Genomic DNA, 25723 nt, shown 5'->3' on the forward strand with positions numbered 1-25723 from the left:
AGGCTTCCCGATAATGCTGGTGCTGTCTGTCTGTAGTCCACACTGAGGAGCACTGCACCATAGAGCAGAATGCAGAAGGCTTATGACTGAACCTGCAAGAAAGTGTACCACATGGAACAGAAGAAAATGTTGTCCATTTGCTTCATGTTTATAGAGTGACTCAATAAGAATTCAGTAAAATGGGAACTCAAAGAGGAAACAGAATGCGAGGAGCGGGAGAGTATGTTTCCAAGAAACATTGAGGGCTCAGTTGTCCCAAGTAATCTGTTTTATCTATGTGGCAAAGTTGTGTAGTTGTCCTTTGTTGGGTTCGTATTTTAAAACTTTTTAGGGGCACCTGGGTGGCCTCAGTTGGTTAAGCATCCAACTTTGGCTCAGATCATGATCTTGCGGTTCATGAGTTCAAGCCCCTCATTGGGCTCTGTGTGACAGCTCAGTGTGTGGTGCCTGCTTCGGATTCTGTGTGTCTCTCTCTCTGCCCTTCCTCTGCTCACGTTCTGTCTCAAAAATAAATAAACATTAAGAATTTTTTTTTAACTTTTTAGATAGATGTTTTAAAAGGAAATGTTAAATCTTTGGGTCTGTAATTGATTTTAATTGCCAGATTTTCTTAGTGCAAAAGAGGCAACATGCCTGCATTATGCTTACATTTAATAGTGACTACTGATCTTGATTTTTACATAAAACAAATCTATTTAAATTCTTACAATTCTGAGTAGAGAAAATGCATACTTTTAGTTTTATTGTAGTAATCAGAATAGAACTCTTAAAATCACGAGGGAAACCCAATCTGAATTAAGCCCCTCCACCAAAGCAAAGGATTTACTGGTTCATGTAAATGAAAAATCCAGTGTAGAGTTGGCCTCAGGGATTCAGATGTGATTATCAGAACTCTCTAATTTGGTCTCATTTCTCCATGAGCCTTCACCAAAACTGGGGAGAAGATTTTGTGGGATTGGGGAGGACGAGGGAGGAATGAGAGCACAGATAAAGTCTCAGAAGATTGCTCTGGTGCATCTGGGGTCATGTTCCTATCTTTGAATTTTGCAGCCACTCTAAAAATATTGTCCTCTGTTAACCCTTCCTTTCCTCTAATTAGTGACTTTTCTCCCTCCACTCAACCTCCTTCCTATTCAGGATTATAATTGCTTAAGACAAGTTTATGACTTTGTAGGTATAAGCTGCTCAGATTAAGTGCTTAGCTGTTTGGGAATTAATCTGGAATGGATAGAGCCAGCATTGGGTCGCTTGGCTTGGTTAATAAAGGTATTAGAGTCTCAGCAGCAGGTTGCTCGCTCTATTCCCTCAGGCCACTGGCAATGCTCATTTACTTTGTGTACTAGCAACTCTTAGCAGAGAAAAAAACAACTACTGCTCCTTTGTTTATTGTTACTCTTGAGTTGCTAAGAGCACATCTGTTTGCAGGTGAGTGTGCTGATGACATTTTCCCTTAAACATTCTTTTTCGAACTGTTAGAAAATCTACAGGATTTCATCTCTTAATAGGTCACAGAATTTAGAGATGAGACACTAAATGGTATAAAAATGTATGTTTAAACAACAGGCTACCTATTGTGATTCTCCCAGTAAAATTCTGTAATGTACAGATATGTGGAAATTTGGTATTGTGAAAGATTTTCAGATCTCTACCTCAATACTTCAAAGGAAGATGAAGAGAGGTTAAGTATCTCGGCCATGGTTCTTTAGCTTGAGATAGTGCTGCAACGAAAAGAAAAGGAACAACCCCCCTCTGCCCCCCAAGCTCCATCTTCGGTGAGGCCTGGGGAAGGACGAGAAAAAGCAAAGAGGGCTTTGTTAGAAATTGCCCCAGGTCAGAAGAGAAGAGACAGTAACAAAGCAAACTTCAAAATGTAATCTCCCTTTCGCTTCACAACTGTTTCTTTACTTTTACTTCAGCTAGGATGCACCGGAATTTTCCAAATCACCCAAACCAATAAAAAGGCCAGGGAGTGCAGGAGACACCAGGAGGAAAGGCAAGTTTGCATGACAAATTCTTACGCTCACATAAACAGATGCAAGCCACAGATTGATTCAGCCTGTTTCCCCACCTTCCCTAAAAGTGGATTTATGAATTGCGGTTTTTCTGACCACTTACCCTCTTCACTGCTTATGTGATAATTGCAAAGCATATGGAGAGATTTCCATTTACGTGTCCTAGGCAAGGAGGTTACCTCCTCCATAAGATGAGTTTAAAAACACCACGCCTGCCTCTGAGCTGGAGTTTGGATCGTATGTTCCCTTCAAGTTCTTGGATTTTTAATTCACGAAAAATTCTGCATTCCACGAAAATTCTCCATTCTCAGTGCTTCTGCTGAGGAACAGGTCTGCCTGGGACCGGGGCTTGATGTGACCCATTGCAAAACAATTTTGTTGACCTCTTTTAGTTTAAAATCCATGTGAAAGATTTCGTTTCACTCCAAGTTGTTGATGTTGGTTTTAACAAGAATATTTATTTTTAACTTCCTAAAGCTTCAAGCAAAATTCATCCCCTTAAAAAATTGTGTTTCTCCTGAGGCTGTGTGTAACTCCTCCATGGCATCTCATTTCTCTTGGGGGAGCGTGCGTGTGTGTACACATCATCCTAAGAAATAGAGTGAGCTACGTTAGAGGCTCGTTTCCTTTAAACTTCTATAAACTTTCTGTCCAGTCTGTAGTAAAACGCCATGCTTAAGAATTACTATAGTGACTGAAGGAGTAGGTTCCAGGAAATTTGTACCCAGAAGACGCATGTGGAAAGATCCTGAGAAGCACAACTCCGAGTTATAAAATGTTGAAGAGAGTTACGATACCAAAAAGCTAAGTAAATACTGTACAGAGTAACGTAATGACAAACGTGCTGGAGGAAAAGCCTCTGAAAGCCTTGAGGGAGGCAAAAATGGTAGCCCAATAAGTGCTGCCTGTGAATGAGGAGGTGGATGAATGGATGGGTTTTGTTAAGGCAGTGGTTCTCGACTGTTGGGGTTTTATTCTCTAGGGGACGTTGGTGAGGCGATACTTTTGATGACCGACACGACTGGGAGGCAGGGTGTGCTGCTCCCGGCAGCGTGAGCAGAGCCAGAGATGCCGCAGATTAACCCACAGTGTCCAAGGCAAGCTTCCACCACAACAGAGAATCTGGTCCAAAATGTCAGTAGGGCCGGTGTTGAGAACTCTGGGTTACAGTTAGGAGAGTGGGACAAGGGTGCTGGGAAATGCGAAGAAAAAGACTGAGCGACAGACTAGTCAGGAGACACACGCTCGGGGACATCCGGCTCGTGCAGAGTGACTCAGAATGGAGCCTCACAACCACAGCCTCCAGCTGGGACCTGGGAGGGGAAGTGCCTTAGCTCAGCCAGCCCCTTGGGGTGGGGGAGGACAGCCCTTTTCTAACCGAGCCTGAAAGGGATTTGCTGTCAGCGAGGCCTAGTGTGCTCTCAGAGCATCCCCTTTGCCTCTTTGAGATGTTTTCTGTGTTTACATTTAAAATTACCTTCACAGAGGAAGCCTTTCATTTCAATAATGAAATAAAGGCTAAATTGGAGGTGACAAACATTTTCATGGGAAAGACTGTCAAATGTAACAAGCCAACGAAGAAATTGCCCTTATTAAATCCTTTTTCTTTTTGAATAGGAAAAAATGTCACAGAACTTTGCTTACTGTTGGTAGTGGCCCACCCCAGAGGACAGAAGGGGGTACAGAAAGGCTTCAGTGTTTCCCATGGAAGTTCCTGTTTCCTTGGAATGTGTGCTAAAGCGAAGCTTTGAAATACAAAACCTAAGGAGGTGGGGGGGGGGGGTGTCCGTGGGCGGGGAGATTGACTTTGGGGAGGTTTCCCCCTCCTCCTTCCTGAAGTATTTGCATTAATTAGTTGGATGGTAAGAAGTGATAACATTCCATACCACTGGAGTCCAGAAATGTTTTCCAATAATTACAATGTAGTTTAATCATCTGGGCCTCTACCTTTCCTTAGGCTGACTGAGGCGGGGGAAGTAGCTTTAGAGTCTACACTGAGAGCCAAGCAAATCCGCACTTGTAAGTCAATCCTATTCTTGGAATTTTCCTGCTTCAGAATAACACTTCCATTTAGTCCCTTAAAAGCTTTTTTTGGAGGGGTTTCTGTGTGTTTGGTAACGGGAAGGATAAAAGTTGTGAAGATGTGTGACACAATTTCTACATTCAGAGAGCTTAGAACAGAAGACACACAAAAATGTTAAACATGGTAAATCCTGATACAAGAAGCCTCACAAGAGGGCCCCGGGAGCAGAGACGGATGAGACATTGGATTTAAGCCCTTGAAGATAGAATTTTCAGTACATGGGTGTGAGGGGGGATGGCACAGAAGGAACAGCATTTTAGAGATCAGAAAGCACAGAGGCACGGGGTCTTTGTGGCTAATTCCTGTAGGGGAAGGGGTCCAGAGCATAGCATATGGAGGAGGGGCAGGGGACGAGGGATGATACAGTGGGAAATAGGCTGGAAAGGGGGGTTGGGGAAAGATGATTGAGGGCATTAAGAGCTGAGGAATTGGGCTGTGTTCTATGGATGATAGCCACAGAAGGTTTTTGTGTGGGTGAGCAGTGAGATCAGATCTGGATTTTAAGAAGTGAGTCTGGCTGTATTCCCACCAACAGTGCAAAAGTATTTCTCTTTCTCCACAAACTGATGCAGCCACTCTGGAAAACAAAAGTAGAACTACCAGGGCACCTGGGTGGCTCAGTCAGTTAAATGACCAACTTTGGCACAGGTCATGATCTTACTGTTGGTGAACTCACCAAAGCCCGCATCGGTTCTGTGCTGACAGCTCAGAGCCTAGAGCCTGCTTCAGATTCTGTGTCTCCCTCTCTCTTTGCCCCTCTCTTTCTCTCTCTCAAAAATAAACATTAAAAAAAAAAAGTAGAACTACCCTACAACCTAACAATTTCACTACTAGGTATTTATCCAAAGGATACAAAAATTCTGATTCGAAGGGGCACGTCGACCCCAATGTCTGTAGTAGCACTATTAACAATAGCCAAATTATGGAAATTATCGACTGATGACTGGATAAAGAGGTTATGGTGGCTGGATAAAGAGGACTGGACATATACTGATGTGTCATATATACACACATATATACACACACACACACAATGGAATATTGCTCAGCGATCAAAAAGAATGAAATCTTGCCATTTACAACAACATGGATGGAACTAGAGTGTAGTCTGCTAAGTGAAATAAGTCAGAGAAAGACCAATATGATTTCACTCATGTGGAATTTAAGAAATAAAACAGATGAACATAGGGGAAGGGAAGGAAAAATAAGAAAAACAGAGGGGAGGCAAACCCTAAGAGACTCTTAAATACAGAGAGCAAGCTGAGGGTTGCTGGAGGGAAGATAGGTGGGGAGATGGGTTAAATGGGCGATAGGCATTACAAGAGGGCACCAGTTGGGATGAGCACTGGGTGTTCTGTGTAAGAGATGAAACACTAAATTCTACTCCTAAAACCAATATTACACTGTATGTTAACTAACTTGAATTTAGATAAATTTTTTAAAAAAGGGATTCTGGCTGTAGTGAGGATACGGGGTGGGAATGGAGGGGAGGCTGGGAAGGGGAAAGAAATATCCAGAGGCTCTAACAAAAACATTATTCTGGCATTCTCTTAGCATCTCTTTAGACTTCTTTGACCTTGGAAATATATACTGTAATTTATTCAATTAAAAAAACCAGTGTGAGCTTTTGTGGTTACAGTCCCTTTGTATTCGAGTTTTCTTTTACTATAGGGTTCCCTATCACGCTGAAACTAGACTCCCTCAGAATTCTCCTCCTTTAAATCTAAAGTTTCATGTTTACAATACAGCTTTTAACCCTTGGGTATCATTTACATTCCTCTCGGTATCTATTTTCTGCTCATTGCCTAAGGAGCCTCCCTTCTTGCCCTGAGAGCATGAAATTCACTGTAATTAAAGTGCCTGGTGGTTTAGTGTGATTGTTCTTTCTTGTTTTTCTGAGACGTCATCCTTGCCCTCTGTGGCCCAGCCCAGGGTATAATCTTAATTAACATCCACAGTCCCTGTCATGTGAGTACTGATTTCAGGAAGGACACTGAGCCTAGACCTTCACTTGGGGGGTTAATTTTTCTTATTAATTCCAAGGAAAATTGTATGATGGAAAGTAAACTGATTACTCCCTTGAACTGAATGAGAACTCCATGCCAATACAAGTATGAACAGGACCAGAAGTGTTATCTTGATGAAGTCTGAAATCTTGCTAGGACTCTGCTGGGCTGCCTGATACATTTAGGATCCTAACTCCCACCCCAATCAAAATGGCATAATGTACTTGTTTTTTTCCTGGAGTGTAGTGGGTGGTGACTGAAGATTTCTCAAGTGTCCCTCATGGTGGGGTTGTGACTCTCCATCTTTTTCTCTTCTCAGAAATTCATTTAATTGGGATTACCTGGAACTGAACCTTCCTGAATAAACTAGAGAAAGATGAAATATGTGAAATGACTATTTTCAGAAATTGGACAGCAGGCAGTGCAGGACCTTGATCCCTAAGAGGGAAAGAACAAGGAACTACATACAATGGTGTAGGCTTTCTCTTGGAGGCCGTACTGACATAGTCTGCTATAACAAAATATCATAGGCTGAGTGGCTTAAAAAACAGAAATTTATGTTCTTACAGTTATGAGACTAGAAGGCCAACATTGAAGTGCAATCAGGGTTGGTTCCTGGTGAGGCCTCCCTTCTGGCTTGTGGATGGCTGTCTTCTCACTGTGTCCTCACATGATCTTTCTTCTGTGGCCACATGGAAAGAGAGAAAGAGAACCCTGTGTCTCTTAGGACACCAGCCTGGGCACCTGGGTGACTCAGTCAGTTGAGCATCCAACTCTTGATTTCAGCTCAGGGTTGTGGATCAAGCCCCATGTCAGACTGTAATGAGCATGGAACCTGCTTGAGATTCTCTCTCTGTCTCCCTCTGTCGCTCTCTCTCTCTTTAAGCGGGGGGGGGGGGGGGGGGGGAACACACCAGTCCTATAGGATTAGGACCCCACTCGTATGACCTCATTTAATTACCTTACCAAAGGCCCTGTCTCTAAATATAGTCACATTAAGGATTAGGGCTTCAGTATATTGGAGGGAACACAATTGAGTTGGTGACAGAGGCACTTTCCAGACCAACGTGCAGAGATCCCAAGCAGAGCGCAGTCATTTTACTAAGCTGAGGAGGCAGATTGGAGTTCAAGGAAGTGGCTAGAATTTTAGGAAAGAAACCACAGAGGTGGGAGCTATGTGAAGAAAGACCTCCAGAAGTCTCCATAGTTCTCTTGAGTGTAATGCTGAAACCCAATGAGGCTGTACAAAGAATGGAGGGTTGTAGGAACACGATTCCCAGAGCTCAGAAAGGCTGAGAATCATTCATGTGTTGAGCTGCTAGAATGGAGATTTATACATGTAGGACATTCAGTCAAGACTCCAGAAGGTTACCCCTTGGCAGTAGGGCTGAACTAGCCCAGAGTAAAGACTGCCCTCAGCTCACACCAATAAGCTTAATAACAAGCCTTGAAAGGCTCACCATGATCCAAAATTAACCTACTTGCCTCACAAAATGCTCCTAACGCCCTGTAAAGGAAACAATAAAATTTAACAATCCCCAATGTAGAGTTTGTGATGCTGATTTAACAAAAAATTACTGCGCGTGGAAAGACTCAGGAAAATGTGAGTCATAGCCAGGAGAAAAAACTGATAAATGGAAGCTACCCAGAAATGACTAACATGATGGAATTAGCAGACAAAGATTTTCATACAGTTTTGTTTGTTTTTTTTTTTTTACCATTTATTTATTTTTGAGAGACAGAAACAGAGAACGAGCAGGGGAGGGGCAGAGAGAGAGAGAGGGGGAGACACAGAATCTGAAGCAGGCTCCAGGCCCTGAGCTGTCAGCACAGAGCCAGATGCGGGGCTCGAACCCACGAACCATGAAATCATGACCTGAGCTGAAGTCAAATGCTTAACCGATTGAGCCACTCAGACACCCCAATGCCGTTTTTTTTTGTTTGTTTGTTTGTTTTTTTTTTAATTTTTTTTTTAACATTTATTTATTTTTGAGACAGAGAGAGACAGAGCATGAACAGGGGAGGGACAGAGAGAGAGGGAGACACAGAATCTGAAACAGGCTCCAGGCTCTGAGCTGTCAGCACAGAGCCCGACGCGGGGCTCGAACTCACGGACCGTGAGATCATGACCTGAGCCGAAGTCGGACGCTTAACCGACTGAGCCACCCAGGCACCCCCCCAATGCCGTTTTTATACATATGTTCAAATATTTAAAAACATGAATACAATCACGAGAGAAATTGGATGTATAAAAAAGGAACCAAATAGAACTTCCTATTTGGAACTTCCCAGTGGAACAATGCAATATCTTACATGAATAATTCACTGGAGAAGCTTATAAGAAGATAAGACACTGATGAAAAGGTCAGTGAATTTGACACAGCAAAAGAAACTAAACTGAAGGAAGAGACAAAAGACTGAACGTCAGTGACCTGTGGGACAATGTTATGAGAGAGAATTTTTGAGTAACCAAAGTCTTGGGGCAGAGAGAAGAAAATATTTGAGAAATAATGGTGGAAAATGTTCCCAAAAGTCTGTGTTTTGTTGAAATATAATTCACATGCCACACAATTCACTCATTTAAACTATACAAGTTGATGTCATTTAGTATATTTACAGGCTTGTGCAACTATCATTGCAACCTAATTTTAAATCATTTTTGTCCTCGCTAAATCCCCTCCAATCACAGTCGGTTTTAGAGTAATTTCATCACCTTCAAGAGAACCTCCAATACGATGACAATTAGAACTGGCTGGAGCAGACATCCTTGAATATTCCTGATTTTGGTGGAAAGCGTCTAGTCTTTCACCTTTAAGTCTGATACTAGCTGTGAAGTACCTAGAGATGTCCTCTATCAAGGTGAGGAAGTGCCTGTTTTTTCTGCAGTTATTAAGATGATCATATTTTCTCTTTATTCTATGTTATTGTCTGTTACGTTGATTTTCAGGTGTTAAGCCAACCTTATATTCTTCGAATAAATTTCACTTGGTCACGATGTATAATCTTTGTTATATGTTGCTGGATTCGGTTTGCTAGCGTTGGTTGAGAATTTTTACATCTGTATTTCCAAGCCACATAGATCTTTAGTTTCTTTTCTTGTGCAATTTTTGTCCAATTGGCTATCAGGGTAATACTGGCCTCATAAAATGGGTTAGAAAGTGTCTATTCCTCTTCTGTTTTTTGGAACAACTTGTGAAGAATTCATATTCTTCTCTGCATGTTTGGTAAAAATTTACCAGTGCTGCTCTCTTTTCTTTGGGCCTGAGCTTTGTAGAAAGTTAAAAATTACTGATTTGATCTCTTTACTTATTATAAACCAAGTCCCATTTTCCATTTCCTTTTTTTAAATTTTTTTTAATGTTTATTTATTTTTGAGAGACAGAGAGAGAGAGAGAGACAGAGTGCAATTGGGGGAGGTGCAGAGAGAGAGGGAGACAGAATCCAAAGCAGGCTCCAGGCTCCATACTGTCAGCACAGAGCCTGATGTGGGACTCAAACTCTTGAATTGCAAGATCATGACCTGAGCCGAAGTCAGACGCTTAACTGACTGAACCACCCAGGCGCGCCTCTTTTATGTCAGTTTCAGTATTTTGTGTATTCCTGGCAATTTCTCCATTTCATTTAAACTACCTGATGTTAGTATACAGTTGTTCGTAGTTTTCCCTTATAATCCTTTTTATTTCTGTAAGTTTGGTAAATGTCCTCTCTTCCTGTTTGAAGTAATTTGAGCCTTCTCTCTGTTCCCTTGGCTAGTCTAGCTAAAGTTTTATCAATTTTGTCTGTCTTTTCAAAGAACCAAATTTTGGTTTCATTGATTTTTTTTTTTTCTGCTTTTCTGCCTTGTGGAAACCAGTAATAAAGAGAAAAGTCTTTAAAACAGCCAGTGGAAAACAAGACACATTGATTATAGAGGAAGAGGTAGCCTTGCAATAAAGGAGATAATATAATAGCACTACACTTAAAATGGATGCATTGATTCTTTTTAAAAGTTGATTAAACAAACAAAAAATCACATTTTCTTTGAGTCTGAGGTTGTCAGTTTGATGTCTGCATGAGACCGTATGCTTTACCAGGAAAAACGCTTCTTCTGTCCCTGAATTCCTAGACAACCACTGTGTCCCTGAGTTCTTCATAGTAGAGGTGGTGATTTTTCTTTCCAGCAGAAAGGGAAAGAACAGAACTAATAGGTCCTGCTGATACTACCCACAGTGTAGGCACAAGTCTGTGCTGATCATGATGCTTGTAAGGAAATTTTTTTCTCGCTTAGTTTAGCCCTAACCCAGTCATTATCAACCTTGGCTGTTCTTCAGAATCAGCTGGGAAGCATTAAAAAAAGGCTGAAACCCATCCACATACCAGACCAATTTAAATTTAGAATCTAGTGGTGGAACCAGGCCCTCTGGTTTTGTGCGTGCATGTGTGTGTATAAATATAAAAAATATGTGTATATAAAATATGTATGTATAGGTATTTGTATGTTGTGGGGATTTTTTAGTGTTTTTATTTACTTTTGAGAGAGAGAGAGAGAGACACACACAGTTTGGGCAGGGGAGGGGCAGAGAGAGAGAGGGAGACACAGAATCCGAAGTAGGTTCCAGGCTCCCAGTCGTCAGCATAGAGCCCGATGAAGGGCTCGAATTCACAAACTGTGAGATCATGACTTGAGCCGAAGCCGGACAGTTAACCGACTGAGCCACCCAGGTGCCCTGTTTGTTTGTTTGTTTGTTTATTTATTTTATTTTTTCTTATCACATGGGTCTTTTAAAATATATAACAAAGTGGAAAGAATAGTGATTTTCAAACAGGTGGTATGTTAAAGAAGAGTGAGTTTATGTATTTTTTTGAATGAATAAAGGTGGGCATCATATTGCCATAGCATTTAGAGTCCATCAGTCTCATTTTAGAAAGTAATGTTTTACTTCAAAATGTCCAGGTTTACAGTACATTATAAATTATATTCTTCACAACCACTTAAATTCATTATGAGTCCTTATAGATATCAAATGAAAATTGTGCAAGGGAGAACATGTATTAGAAACACTTTTTTAAGGGCAGGAGAAAGGAAGAGTTAGAAGATCACCAATCTGGATGGATTGCTTTCTTCCTTCTGGAGGCCCAAGGGCCATTCACTAGAATATAATTTATTTCAAACCTTGTCTTTATAGTTCAGTGAAGCAGAAATGGACCCGTGCTTTACAACTTCATCTGTTTTATGATTGATGAACAGTAAGCACTACAGAAACTTAAATGTGTGCTTGCAGAATTGTGTGGGTGTTTCGGACATGGCACTTTCTATATATAATCTGTGGGCAACGGAGAAACACGTATGTCTTTGTGGCACAAAGTTACTTTTACTATTGTTAAAATGTATTAATATAGCTTATTTTAATAGTAATAATCAAATCATTCTCTTCTAACGGCATCTTTCACTTCCCGTTAGTACTTTAAGTTATCTTGTGGGGCGCCTGAGTGGCTCAGTCAGTTAAGCATCTGACTCTTGTTTTCGGCTCAGGTCATGATCCCCGGTTTGTGAGATCAAGCTCCATGTCGGGCTCTGCACTGACAGCATGGAACCTGCTTGGGATTCTCTCTCTATCTCTCTCTTTGCTCCCACCCCCCCCCCCCACACACACAAAATAAATAAAAACACTTTTAAAAATCTTAAAAAAAATAAAATTATCTCACCTAACTGATCTATTTCTAGTTCTGTTAATCCTCAGAAGAGAGGTGAGATCCTTTCCTGGTTTGGGAAGGACCATGCGAATGGACTGCTGGGATCTGTGCACGTTTAATTCTGGGTCTCTGTAACAATCACGGTGGCTCCTTCCCATCACTGAGCACAGCTTACCAGCAGGCCGGGTAGCTGTACCCATGTTCTGTCTAGTGGTCACTACAGCTGTGGGAAGTTGATTCTGTTCTTTTCAGTTTGTAGCTGAGAGAAGTGAGGCTTAGAGAGGTTAAGGATCTAGCCCAAGGGCACAGAACTACTTGTGGGGAGGTGGGACTTGCCCCTGGATTGTCTAACTGATGATTTCTACTTCAGCACACGCCTCTCTGGGCTCTGGCTCTTGGTGAAGAGCATCCAGGTGAGTAACAGAACGAAGAACATTGGATGGGATCTAAAGACCAGGGCTCGCTTTCTAGTTCCAATGCCTGGTTAGCTGTGAGACCTGAGTAAGTCACTTAGCATCTTGCAGGCCGTGTTGTTCAAAATTTGCAGCATCATGTGAGATTTAAACTGTAATCAGTACAAGAGTAAGACAGAGGATTCATTTGTCCTGTTTCCTAGTTCTTATTTTGTTGTCGAATTAGCGAAAAACCATCATACCGTCTTTTGATCACAGAGGATAAACATCATTTGATTTTGTGGAATTGGGAATGAGATTGTTTTCCTCCGTCTCTGTTGAATGGCGCAGTGAATGGATCGTCAAAGCTTGCAAGCGCATGGGTGTGTGTAGCATCCCTGCCTGATCTTGGCATTGGGCAAATGAATCGGGCGGTATGGGCACAGGAAAATGTAGCACATCTTTTTAGATAGAAAAATATCACCTGCATGCATTCCAGACGGTCCACGAATTGAATGAACTTGAGAATGCCTAAATTGTTCACGTTAAGCTCTGAAGCTGGTCTCTGTCTCTGGAGAGTCGTGTAAGGGTTGAGTTAAAGAAAAAACAAGAATACCATTTGTATTAAAGGGACATCACTTATTCTGATGAGGAGAGAAGAAATTTCTAAGTTCCAGCTTACATGGCCTGATTCCCTACTCTAATTTCAAGATCCCAGCTAAAGCTTCTGCTGACTCAAAGAATTGTTGCTTCTCCTAAAAAAAATTGCTTCAAATGCCTTCTGTGTTTGCTCACCTGCTTCTGGTTAGTCTTGTAAAAAAGTGAAAAAGATCAACTTTGGATATTAAAAATACATATAAAGAATAATTAACGAAGGCCTATGAACTTATTAGCACCTTGCTTGAGAGCTAGTCAAAGCTCCTGTCCCCCCTGTCCCCATCACATACACTTCAGTGGTAGCACCAGCCTGAAACTTGATGTCTATCACTCCTCTGCCTTTCTTTATACTTTCCTGCATAGGTGTGTCTACCTAAAGGATATATGGCATTGTTTTGCATGTTTTGAGACTTTATATAAATAGAATAATACTGAAGTATTCCTCTGCCCTTTTGATTTTTTCCTTCAAAGTGAGACCGTTTTTGAGGGTTATTTGTGTTGATTCAGGTAGTCTAGTTCATTCACTTTCAATGCTGTTTGATATTCCACTGTATGAATACACCATGTCTTAGTTGAAGCTGGCAAAACAAGCACCACAGATTAGATGGCTCATCAACAACATGAATTTATTTCTCACAGTTCTGGAAGCTGGGAAGTCTGAGATCACAGTGTCAGTATGGCCGGGGTCTGGTGAGAGCTGTCTTCTGGGTTGCAGACTGCTGATTTCTCCTTTCATCCTTACATGGAGGAAGGAACGTGAGCTAACTCTCTGGGTTCTTTTGATAAGGGTACTATTCCCATTGTTTTGTTTTGTTTTTGATGGTTATTTATTTTTGACAGAGAGCGTGGGGAGGGACAGAGAGACAGGGAGACAGAGGACCTGAAGCGAGCTCTGTGCTGACAACTTAGAGCCCAACGTGGGACTGGATCTCATGAACCATGAGATCATGACCTGAGCCAAGATCAAGAGTCAGACGCTTAACCAACTGCACCACCCAGGCGCCCCAACTATTCCCATTCTTAAGGGCTCTCTATCTTCATGACCTAATTATCTCCAAAGCCCCCACCCCCACCCCCTCCAAATACCACCACACTGGGAATTAGATTTCAACGTATGAGTTTTGGAGGAACACAAACATTCAGTCCATAACAACACAGTTTACCTGTTCTTCTGTCGGTGGACATTTTGTTTTGTGATTACAAACAATGCTGCAAGCACAAGCTTGTTTTTTGTCCTCTTGTGTAAATGTGTGTTTCTCTAGGATTTATCTGTGTAGGGCTGGAACTTCCATGTGTTGGGTTCGCACATCCTCGACTTTCCTAGGTAGTGTAGATTGTTGTCCAGAATGATGCCACCAATTTACATTTTCTCCAAAGGTATTTCAGTGTTACTGCGTTTCATCCTTGCCCCCAGCTATCATTACTGGGTAGGACAGACAAAAAGTACAAGGGCGATGAGCAGTTAGATCAACTCTGCAGACTTGAAACTGTCCTTAAAGAAAAGGACAAGTGTTTGCGGAATAAAATCCAAACTCCTTACCATGGCATACACAGCCCTGCCTTATCTGGCTTCCTCTTACCTGGCCACCCTCCCCGGCCTCCCCCCTCATTCAGGGTGGCTGTTTTTCTATGACTGGAACATACAGGCAAACTCATTCCCACCTCAGAACTCGTTTTGTCTGCCTGGAACACTCTCTTCCCAGTTCATTGCATGACTGGTTTCTTCTTAGCCTTTAAAAATCAGCCCTTCTGAGAGGCCTCCTCTGACCACACAATTTAAAGGAGTCCCCCCTCTTTGTCTTCCTAATTATCCCATGGCTCTCATTCACATTACTCTGTGTGTTTTTTCATTGTATTTATCACAATTTGAAATTGCTTACTTTGTTTCTCTCACCGGAATGTAAATGCCATGAGAGCCACAAACAATGCCTGACACGTGCCAAATCTTTACTGAGTGAATGAATAGACGCTTTCTCTACTTGGTAACTTGTTACCCCTTCCTATCGCTTCTCTCGCATTCACTGTCCCAGTGTTTTGCTGACCACTGGTGTATAGATTGGGGTGAATGTAGAGGACTCTGATAGTATCCTATATAGACACCCTGTCTAGTGCTACTTATGTCCTTCTGAGACGTCCCAAGATCTCAGGCGTTGAATCTATCCACAGTTGAATCTTTCTCCTTTTCTTTTTTTTTAAAATGTTTATTTATTTTGAGAGAGATTGAGATAGCGCTAGCAGGAGAGGGGCAGAGAGAGAAGGAGAGAGAGAATCCCAAGCAGGCTCCCTGCTCTCAGCATGAACTGTGAGATCATGACCTGAGCCAAAATCGAGTTGGGACTCTCAACCAACTGAGCCACCCAGGTGCCCTTGAATCTTTCTCTTTGGACTAAAGTCAGACCATCCCCCTCTAGCCTCAGTTCCTGGAACCGATGACTACCATCCTTCTCTCTCCGTCTTTCTGGAGGTCATCGTGGCTTCCGTAAGTGCTTGGTAGAGGATGGGGTTTGCCTAGTCATCTCTGGCCCTTTCTTGCCAACTGATGGTGTGGAAGACTCCTCAGGGGGCCGAGCATATATGTATTTCCTCCTCATCTGGGTAGTGGCGACTTTGTGAGCATCACTTGAATCACCTGTGATTCCTGAATCCAGCTGACCTCCTAAAGGATTACTTGTTGCTTCTGGGAGAAAATACGATGATTATTCTGAGACTGATCAGTTGATTCACTCACCTTTGTGCCCTCCACCCCTCATGACACCTCGTTCCTGGGCTGGGACAGGCGGTCTCTTTGGCGTTCTCCCTGTACTACTTCCAGTCGCTGCCCTTAACCTCATTGTCATGGTCTCTTTTTCCCTGAGGAGAGGGAAATATGTTTTTAAGCTTTGTATCATTAGTGCTTGGCACACAGTAGTCATTTAATAAGTGTTTATTAAACAGATGAACAAATAAGTAGATGGAATGAATTCTAGACCTGGAATGAAAACCTGGTTTCTTAAGACATTCAGGGTATAGAGAGACAGTGCCAGCCGTGTGTCTGACAGGAATTTGTAACCCATGGCCGCTCAGCTCCAGAGAAAACCAGGTTTTCCACAGACTGTTGAGGTAAGAACCAGACTTTGAATGAGGCACCGTTAGTCTGTCCTCACCCCGCACTATCAGCCATGGATAGAGCGGCGACCAGACGCCCAGAATTCTGCTCCACCCCCGTGTATATCCCCGGCAGAGATTTCACTTTGTTTATTCAGTCAACATTTGTTAAGTGTTTTTATGTTTTCACGTGAACAAGGGAGCAAGAAGCAGTGTGTTGTCACTTTGCTTCATAGTGTGACACAGAGAAAGCATCTGTGTTGTTTGGACAGTTGGATGTGTTGTTTGGATGCTCAACTGAGCATCATCTCTGAAGAATATGGATGGACGTGGCACTGTCATCTTCGTTTCCCAGGGCCAGTCCTGTAGAGCAGTATGTAAAGAGTGGATGCGAATAGCGGTGTTGTTTTCTGCCCACACTCTTGTGTGCATTGTCTACTGCTGGGTCACCACGAAGTGTGACAGAGAAACTTCAGGGGTTCTCTTTCTGGCTGTGGACACACATAACAGTCTTTTTATCACCTGCTTTTGATTTGCTAGTTTGGCTCAAATGCGGGTATTCCTAATTTCTGGATTTCACTCTGTGCTGTAGTGGAAAAACTGAAAAGACAGTCCCCATCGCTTCTGAGCCTTTTGGCTAAGATCAAGTGTAGTGTCTGATAAGACCCTCCCTCTAAGGAAACGCATAATTTGAAGAGGGTTATCTTTTCATTACAGATTGTCTTGTGCCAGCTTTAGCAAGGGGATTAGGGGAGGTGTGTTTGAAACAGTTCAACTCATTCCGAATTGCCTCAATCGTATTTATGTTCCTTAAAATGATTTTATTTTTCTATGTTGAATATATTCCTGAAGGAGTCCATACCTTGTGTCTGGAATAAGGTAGAGCATGAAATATACACACACAATATTTGTTGTCTGGTAGGAAAATGAAGCAACAGAATAATCATAATAAATTAATTTGAATGAAAATCTATTTTTAAATCTTTTGTGTATTATCTAACATAGTTGGAGAAAAATGCAGTGCAGTTCTGTGTTTTTAAAAAATTATGAAGTGTAACATTTGCTCATAAATATGTGACTGGCATCCCAAATGTTACTAATTTTATTTAGCACCTCCATGAAAAGTTAGACTCTAAAAGATTTTGCTTTATTTGTTCATTTAGTTTTTTTATAAGCTGGTGGAAAATTTATAAGTGAAAATGGAAATACTAACAGTTCCAGAAGATACTTGTTTCTTTACTAACAAATAATGTGCATTTAGTTTATTTGGCTTATTTGGTGTCTCTCTGTTAAATAGAGTTTAATTTTCTATAACTTTCTTTGGGGAATAGAAATTTAGTTTTCTTCCTATCTTTCAAAATCCTTATTGGCAGTGACTGATTTCTCTGCTTGAACTTTTTTTTCTTCAAAAACACACCCATACGTGAATACAGATAAGGGCCTAGAAATAAATAGAGCACAATATTAGAGATGGCCATCACCATGTGGTCGGATTATGAGCACGTTTAAAATCTTTATACTTTTCTGTAATCTCCCAAATTTTCTACAAGGAGATGGTGTTACTTTAACCATTTATGGTGTTAGCATAAAAGGCCACCAACAAAATGTACTTTAAAATATTTGGCTCATACAGTGGAAAAGGTTTGCGTAGGCTAATACTCTGGACATGTTTTTTTACATCTTGATCCCGGCAGGGCTTCGCTGAGCACACTTTGCGGCCAACTTTACCTGGAGCAGAGTGTTTTAATCCCTTTACTTATCAGTTTCATTGAAGTGCATATATGTATCTTCTTAAAAGGTGATCATTTTATCTGTCAAAAAATGTGTAAGGTCTGAACTATGCATAAACAAAATAAAAAAGTAACCCTGAGGTCAGGAATAAAGAGAGACAAAGATTTGAAGTACTGCTTTAAGCTCGAAGTACATCAGGAGTTTCTTTAACATTTACATCTGGAGAAACCTACACATTTAAAGTGTTTTCTTCTCCCTCAATTTATGCAGTACTAGTATATGACAGCCTTGTGGCCCTAAGAGTTTAATTTTTTTGAAGAGGCTTTTATTGTGAAAAACTGAGAAGAGAAAAAACAACCCATGAGTTAGCAGAATGGATTATTCAAAACTGAGATTACCTAAAATAGACATATAGAAAAGCTGACACTGATACATAAAATGTGTGGCATACCCCAATATATATAGATATTCAAAATAAGATTTATTATTATTTTTAACAACTCAATCCTTTAAATAAAACTGCCTTGAAATATGACCCTAATAGAATAGTAGATACAGATACAACTATTTTTCACTTGGAAACATTTTTATTTTTAATACATTTTTAAAGAAGCAGCATCAATTTCTTTATTACATGTAATTATCATTTTTAAAGTAACGATAATTTTTTTTGAGAGAGAGAGAGAGCATGAGTGGGGAAAAGAGGCAGAAGGAAAGAGAGAGAATCTTTTTAAATTTCTTTTAATGTTTATTATTTATTTTTGAGAGAAAGAGAAAGAGTATGAGCAGGGGAGGGGCAGAGAGAGAGAGAGAGGGAGACACAGAATTTGAAGAAGCTCCAAGCTCCGGGCTGTCTGCAGAGAGCCTGACACGGGGCTCGAACTCAAACCGTGAGAACATGACCTGAGCTGAAGTCGGAAGCTTGACCGACTGAGCCACCTGGGCACCCCTGAAAGAGAGAGAATCTTAAGCAGGCTCCACACTCAGCAGGGAGCCCAACGTGGGACTTGGTCCCCTGAGATCGTGACTTGAGCTGAAATCAAAAGTTGGGTGCTTAGGGGCGCCTCGGTGGCGCAGTCGGTTACGTCCGACTTCAGCCAGGTCACGATCTCGCGGTCCGGGAGTTCGAGCCCCGCGTCAGGCTCTGGGCTGGTGGCTCAGAGCCTGGAGCCTGTTTCCGATTCTGTGTCTCCCTCTCTCTCTGCTCCTCCCCCGTTCATGCTCTGTCTCTCTCTGTCCCAAAAATAAATAAAAAACGTTGAAAAAAAAATTAAAAAAAAAAAAAGTTGGGTGCTTAATGGACGGAGCCACCCAGATGGCCCTAAAGTAAAGATACTTTTAAATAACATTCTGTCACTAAACATGAAGCAACGAGGGAAAAGATGGCATCTCGTTCTCTCTCCAGTCTCCAATTAACCAAGGCTTTATTCAGTATCCACTATGGGTTCCGCACCCCAAAACAGTTCTTACTGTCGTACAAAAACAGATTCAGTGAAGGCTTTGTTGTCACTGTTAGGCGTTGTACTGTTGTGTGCTATTTTTCCAGAGCTACATGGATGCACATTATTCCAATTAGTTTAATATTTGTCTCACTTGATAGAAACTGAAAGTTCACTCACGAGTGAAAAGAGAGGGGAAAAGGCAAAGTTTAAAAAAAAAAAGAGAGAGAGGCATCTAACACTGATCAAGCCATGAGTCTAGGCACCTCTGTTGACTTCTGGGGAGAGACCTGAGGTTTGCTAGGTGGGAGAGAAGCAGCAGCCTGGCTGACGGCAGGCGGGGCGCCGTGGGGTAAATGGCACTTTGTGACCCTGTGCTCCTGGGTGAGGCTGTAGCCCGCCCCGAAGAGCTCCTGCCTCTCACTTTGGTGCTGTTGGCTTCACGGCTTCCTGAGACTCCTTCACTCCCAGATTGCCCGGAGGCCAGCAGGGGTTCTCCTTGACCTTCACTTCCTGAGCCTGCCGGGAGGTTTGGGAGCCATTGGATCCTCCTGCTCTGTCTTCCTGACAGAACTCTAACCGAGAATGGACACTGACGCTCATTTGCTCCTCTTCTGGCGTCCTGAAGAGCGGATTTCATTTTCCAACTACAGATGTAAGCCAGTGATGACTCAGGCCGTATTCTAAATGTATAATAGAGCATATTTCTTGGTATTTCCTGGTCCTTAACACTTACTTGAAAGCTCGCACACACCTCCTCCCCCCGAAAAACAAAACAAATCGGAGTGCCAGCATTAAATATTTTCGTTTATTATAGCCTCTATTCTTCTTATTGTATCTTGCTTTACACCGGAATTGTGACAAAGGTCAATTAGTTTTAGAGAAAGTGAAGACAGGTAGGAAGGTAGCTTCAGCTTTTCCCAAACCTGGCTGGACGGGAAATTCGCACATCCTTCAAGTTTGTGAAACAGGCGTCGAATCTTTATTAAATGGGCCAGCAGAAGAAGGTCATCCCCATTCAGGTATCGGAGAACTGGAATCTCCTCAGGGTTAGGTAGCTTTTCAGCACAGAGAAAGAGAAGAGAAGCTCAGGGTCCCATCTGTGGAAACCGGGAGGCAGGAGGAGGTGTGGGGTGGTACTAATTTGGAGTTGGAATCCCTCGGGTCTCGTTAGCTACACAAGGGGGCCGTGGTGGTGTTATCCTAACCCGGAGGAGGAAGGGGCTGAAGTGCTGTGGAGATATGAGAGACCAGAGCAGGCCAGAGCACATAGAATTTGGGTACTTTCAAGGGCTTACAATTTATGCAAGTAATTTATGAGCATATGCTGAGGGGAGCACAAAGATGCCGCAAACACAGTCCCTTCCCCGGGAGATGCCCCGTGGGGAGAGCATGGTCCGTGCTGGACTGGAGCTAGGAAAGGCACTGAGTGGGCAGCCTTCCTCAGAGAAGGTAGCAGCTGAGCCCAGTTTTCAAGAAGGACCGGGATGGCTGAAATTCCTTTCCTTCCAGAACGTGCCCCTCCCACCAGGAGGCCATTCCACATTAATCTCTCCATGACCCCTCCTCACAGCCTTTGGTGATTCAGGCTGATGGTCTCCTTGCAGCTGCAGGTCAGGAAATGGCTCTGTAGGACGGTCTTGCCTGAATGTTTCCAGGGCCTGGATCCAGGGCCGGCCTCAGTGGGTGGGCTAAATACAAGCTGAACTGCTACGTTCTGCAAGCAGAGTGACCACTTACCTGCAAGGGATACAAGAACTCACAGCATTTTCATCCCTCCCTGCATCAGAAGGTAAGGAGGGAGGGAGGGACAGAGGAATATGAGATGGATGAATAACAGGAATGGACCAGCATTTTTGACTTCCCTTCAATCCCAACTTCCGGAAGATGACAGAAAACTTTTTAAGAGAGTAAATCGACAATGGCTATAGGAAATAGGAAAGATTTTTGGGGCGCCTGGGTGGCTCAGTCGTTTAATTGTCCGACTTCAGCTGGGGTCATGATCTTGCGGTTTATGAGTTCGAACCCCACGTCAGGCTCTGTGCTGATGGCTCAGAGCCTGGGGCCTGCTTCGGATTCTGTGTCTCCCTCGCTCGTGTTCTGTCTTTCTCTCTCTCTCTCAAAAATAAACATTAAAAAACGTTTTTTAAAATAAAAAAATTTTTAAAAAGGAAATAGAAAAGAATTTGATCAGCAGGAATAATCTTATTGAATTCCTGAAAATCATAAAGCAAACAGGACCATATCCACAGAGAGAGAAATGACCAAATGAAACCACTAACCCAAAACACACACAATCTGAGATCAACATTAATAAAAGTGAGAAGCAGGAGGGGCCCTGAGGTAAATATTAGGATGACCAGTTGGGAGCCAGCCGTCACCTCGCCCTCCACGTTGAACCATGGCGCCCCCAGGCTGGGGCTGGAAGTCTGGCACTGGGGCCAGCCTTCTGCCCCTCTGCAGTACATCTACTTTCCCACAGTCCCCACAAACTAACTTCAGTAAGCAGAACATGCGGGAAAGCCAGGATCCTCAATTACAAAATGAACACATGGCCAGGAATCACCAAATATCTGAGGAAAATTGAGGCCGTGAAAGAGAGGACAGATTTACTTATAAGGGATACTAATACTCAAGGAGACAGCATTCGTAGCCAGAGGGAGGCTTTGGAATATATATGGTTAATATTTTCTGAGGACTTTGAGAGAACGGTTGTCAAAGAGAAGAAATAACTAGAAGACTTGGAAATTAATTCTATGCACATAGAAAAAAAAAGATGTGTTAACAATTTTAGAGTGACCATTAAAATACAGTGTATTAAAAGATTGAGTCTAATAGGCTGAGGAAAACAACGAAATCCAGTTATATACTGTTTGCAAGAGACGCGTCTAAAACTGTATAAAAACACTGAAAATCAAAGAATGAAAAAAAAATGTACCAAGCAAATGCTAACTAAAAAGAAAGCAGGTGTAGCAATTTAACACCATGTAGAATAGCATTTAAGGCAAAGGTCACCAGGAGGGAAATTGGGAATAACACCTAATGATAATGTTACCGTTTTGTTCTTGTTGTCAAAAAGAACAACCTTCAGGGCGCCTGGGTGGCGCAGTCGGTTAAGCGACCGACTTCAGCCAGGTCACGATCTCGCGGTCCGTGAGTTCGAGCCCCGCGTCGGGCTCTGGGCTGATGGCTCGGAGCCTGGAGCCTGTTTCCGATTCTGTGTCTCCCTCTCTCTCTGCCCCTACCCCGTTCATGCTCTGTCTCTCTCTGTCCCAAAAATAAATAAAAATGTTGAAAAAAAAATTAAAAAAAAAAAAAAAAAGAACAACCTTCACTGATAACACTGACTCACATAATGGGCACAGCCGAAGAGCGAATAAGCGAGGAAAACCCCAGGAAGATGGTCAGCATCTGTAATTTCCTAACCTATATTTCTAAAGATACAGAAAGCAAAACCTGATAGGAATAGTGGGAGAAAGGAACGAGTTCGCAATCATCTTTCATAGGTTGCTCAGAAGTAAGCCAATAATATAAAAAGAAAAGGATAGAGAAGTGTCAGTGGGGCCATTAGACATACACAAGCTTGTGACAACAGTGCACTTTTTAAAAAAAATTTTTTTTTCAATGTTTATTTATTTTTGGGACAGAGAGAGACAGAGCATGAACGGGCGAGGGGCAGAGAGAGAGGGAGACACAGAATCGGAAACAGGCTCCAGGCTCTGAGCCATCAGCCCAGAGCTCGACGCGGGGCTCGAGCTCACGGACCGCGAGATCGTGACCTGGCTGAAGTCGGACGCTTAACCGACTGCGCCACCCAGGCGCCCCAACAGTGCACTTTTTTGGGGGGTCGAATATACATGGAACAGTCACAAAAATTCTGGACTCGGCCACCAATAAAAATGATCAATACATTTCGAACAGCAGGGAAAACAGTGCAAGCCATATTCCTTGATCATGTAGAAATGAACAAGAGAAGGATGGCAAATTGTAAAAATCTATTTGAAAATGCAATTAGCTACGGAGTTGAAGAAACCAAAGTAGACAGGACAAACTATTTAGAAGGGAAAGAAAACCAGAGGACTCCATATGGCCAGAGAGGCACAGAGAGGGCAGGGTGGGGGTGGGGAGGAGGCGCTACTAGTTTAGACTGGGTGCTGGAGAGAGGACTCTGAACAGAAACCTGAAAGAAGTGGCGCAGCAGCTGTGTGCTAAGTAGGGGAGGGGTGTTTTAGGTTGAGGGAAGAGCAGGTGCAAAAGCCCTGTGGCAGGGATATGCCTGGTGTTGTTGAGGAACAGTGAGAAGGCCAGCGTGGCTGGAGCACGCTGAGGGAGGAGAGAGCAGAACAGAGGGAACATTAAGGAAGTCCAGAGCCTGTACAGGATTGCAGGTCTCTTCTAGGACCTTGGCTTTTACTCTGAGTAGGATTAGAAGCCGCTGGATAGTTGGGAGCCTGAACAGCTGACTGCGGTGGCCGGACTGATGGCAAGTGGCGGGGATAGTGCTGAGCACTTCGTAGATCCTCAGTCCCTGTTGGCCGGATCTGAAGTCTCCCTTCTGTTTGGTGTGTATGAGATAGGCCTGCCTGTACTGAATATGGAGGTCCTATTTCCACTTACCGAGAAGTGTAGAATTTTTAGAGGTTGACAACACCTTTGAGGTCTGGAGCAATCTCTTCCTTTAATCATTGATGAAATGAAAGGCCTCAGAGGTGAAGGGGCATGTTTGGAGCTGCACACTAGATATGCTACATAGATCTCTCTTTTTTTAAATACATACTTTTGAATGTTTCTTTTTGGGAGGGAGCGAGAGCCTTGGAGCACGCACCAGTGGGAGAGGGGCAGAGAGACAGAGGGAGAAGGAAAATCCCAAGCAGGGTCTCCACTGATGCAGGGCTCAAACCCACAAACTGCAAGATCATGACCTGAGCTGAAGTCGGATACTTACCTGACTGAGCCACCCAGTGTCCCCCATAGATCTCTTTATATCTATCTACATTTCAACTTTATTGAGGTATAATTGACTAACAGAGCTATCATTTACTGAGCACTTTGTTGGTGCCAAGCACCACACCAAGTACTTTGCATTCCCTTTGAATCTTCACAGCCATCTATTTGGTAGGAAGCATTATCCACATCTAATAGAGAAGGGCCGTGAAGTTCAAGTTCACCCACTAAGCTAAGTGGCAAGGTTGAGGTATGAAACTACATCCCCGTAACCCGAAGACCAGGATATTAACCGTTGCCAGTCGCTGAGCATGTCCTCTGAGCCGTGCCCTGGGTGGGATAGAGGAATCAGTAAGGCAGAGATTTTGTGCTTCCGGAGCTCACCATCCAGTAGGAAAGGCAGCCACAAGGGCAGGTAAGGCAGCATGGTTCAGTGAGCGTAGGGACCAAGGGCAGTACGTGGAGGACCCAGAGAAGGCCGTGATTGGGCAAAGGACTAGGAGGTCTGGGAAGTGTCTCCAAGGAGATGGCACATATGTGTGGTCTTGCACATGGTGAGAACCCAGGTCTCCTGACTCAGTCCAGGGCTTTCTACTATAGCACAATGGAGAAACAAACACAGTACAAAACCCTAAAACCCAACCCCCAAAGCAACACTACTTGGTCTCAGAGTAAACACAGTAAATGTTAGTTGGATCTAAGTGTGAACTAAAAGGAATTTCTGAAGAACAAACAATAAGGCTGCCTCATTTCCACCTGAAATTTTCACTATGTGTTTTTTTTCATTGAATTCCAAAACTCTTAATAGGCCGTAGATTACACGCAAGTATAATCTGAGTAATAACACCGACAAAAGCCATTTACTCTTATTATTCTAAGTGCTTTGAACTGTTTTCAAAAATGTACCTACCTTCACTTTGGTCCCGACACTGATTCTTGCCTGTTGGCCCATTGCCAGAAAGGCGATTGAAATCTTGTCTTGTTCTAAGATGCGAACTCCAATGTAATGATTCAAAGCCAGAAAGACAGGTTTAAATGACACAAAGGGTGAGGTAGGGGCCGAACTGGACCAATTCCAAGCCCTTACTCTGTTGCCAGCTTGATCTGAATATTGACCTCCCAAGATATTGATGTATACCCTGGGCAGAAAGGAAATTAAAAATTATAAACGGTAACGTTATGATCCAACCTTGAAATTAGCCCTGTCACTTGCTGGCCAAGGGGAGCTACAGTTCATGCTAGCCAGTAGCGTATGGAGAGTGCAAAACCGCAGGTAACCTTTGGCATGGTGATACCGCCACTGAATTTTATGCTAATTTGAAGTAGTGGGTCCAGACTGGGTCCAAAAGGCAGAACCAGGATGGTAAAGGGGTCTGGAAAACTATGCGCTGGGAAGAATGAAGGGGAAGCAGGAAAGGATTAGTCTGGACGAGCAGACATACAGGACACCAGGCGATCCCTGAAAGAGGGGAGAAGAACAGTGCTTGGATTTTCTCCAGGACGAAAAGCAGAGCAGCGGGGGAAGGCCTAGTTGGCCTCAGTACAGGATGGCTGTGTTTTCGTAGCACCCAGCAACTGGGAGCCCGGAGTCCTTCCAGGAGGGCTCTCATCAGGGCTGGGTGTGGGCAGGAGTGGCTCGGGGAACATCTCTGAGATGGCTCAGAGCGCAGCTGAAAAGCCCTGTGATGGAGCACAAGGTGGA

The 25723-nt window shown here is 43.0% G+C and overlaps 1 protein-coding gene across 2 annotated transcripts in view; it reads right to left on the reverse strand.

Moving 5' to 3' along the window:
• Positions 1-19871: 19871 nt before the first annotated feature.
• Positions 19872-25723, reverse strand: part of ERICH6 (glutamate rich 6) — a 30155-nt gene continuing 24303 nt past the window's right edge. Inside the window, exons 13-15 of one of the 2 annotated variants that reach the window (XM_047876598.1) lie at positions 24932-25160; positions 20649-20794; positions 20036-20135 (exon numbers count right to left, since the gene is read on the reverse strand). In XM_047876598.1, coding sequence (XP_047732554.1) covers positions 20096-20135; positions 20649-20794; positions 24932-25160 — 415 coding nt within the window. In that variant the 3' untranslated portion in view covers positions 20036-20095. Of the gene's footprint in view, positions 20136-20648; positions 20795-24931; positions 25161-25723 lie in introns of both variants that reach the window. The other variant, XM_047876597.1, reaches the window with a different exon arrangement.

The sequence above is a fragment of the Prionailurus viverrinus genome, chromosome C2 (assembly GCF_022837055.1).
Source record: "Prionailurus viverrinus isolate Anna chromosome C2, UM_Priviv_1.0, whole genome shotgun sequence".
In the NCBI taxonomy this organism is placed as follows: domain Eukaryota; kingdom Metazoa; phylum Chordata; class Mammalia; order Carnivora; family Felidae; genus Prionailurus; species Prionailurus viverrinus.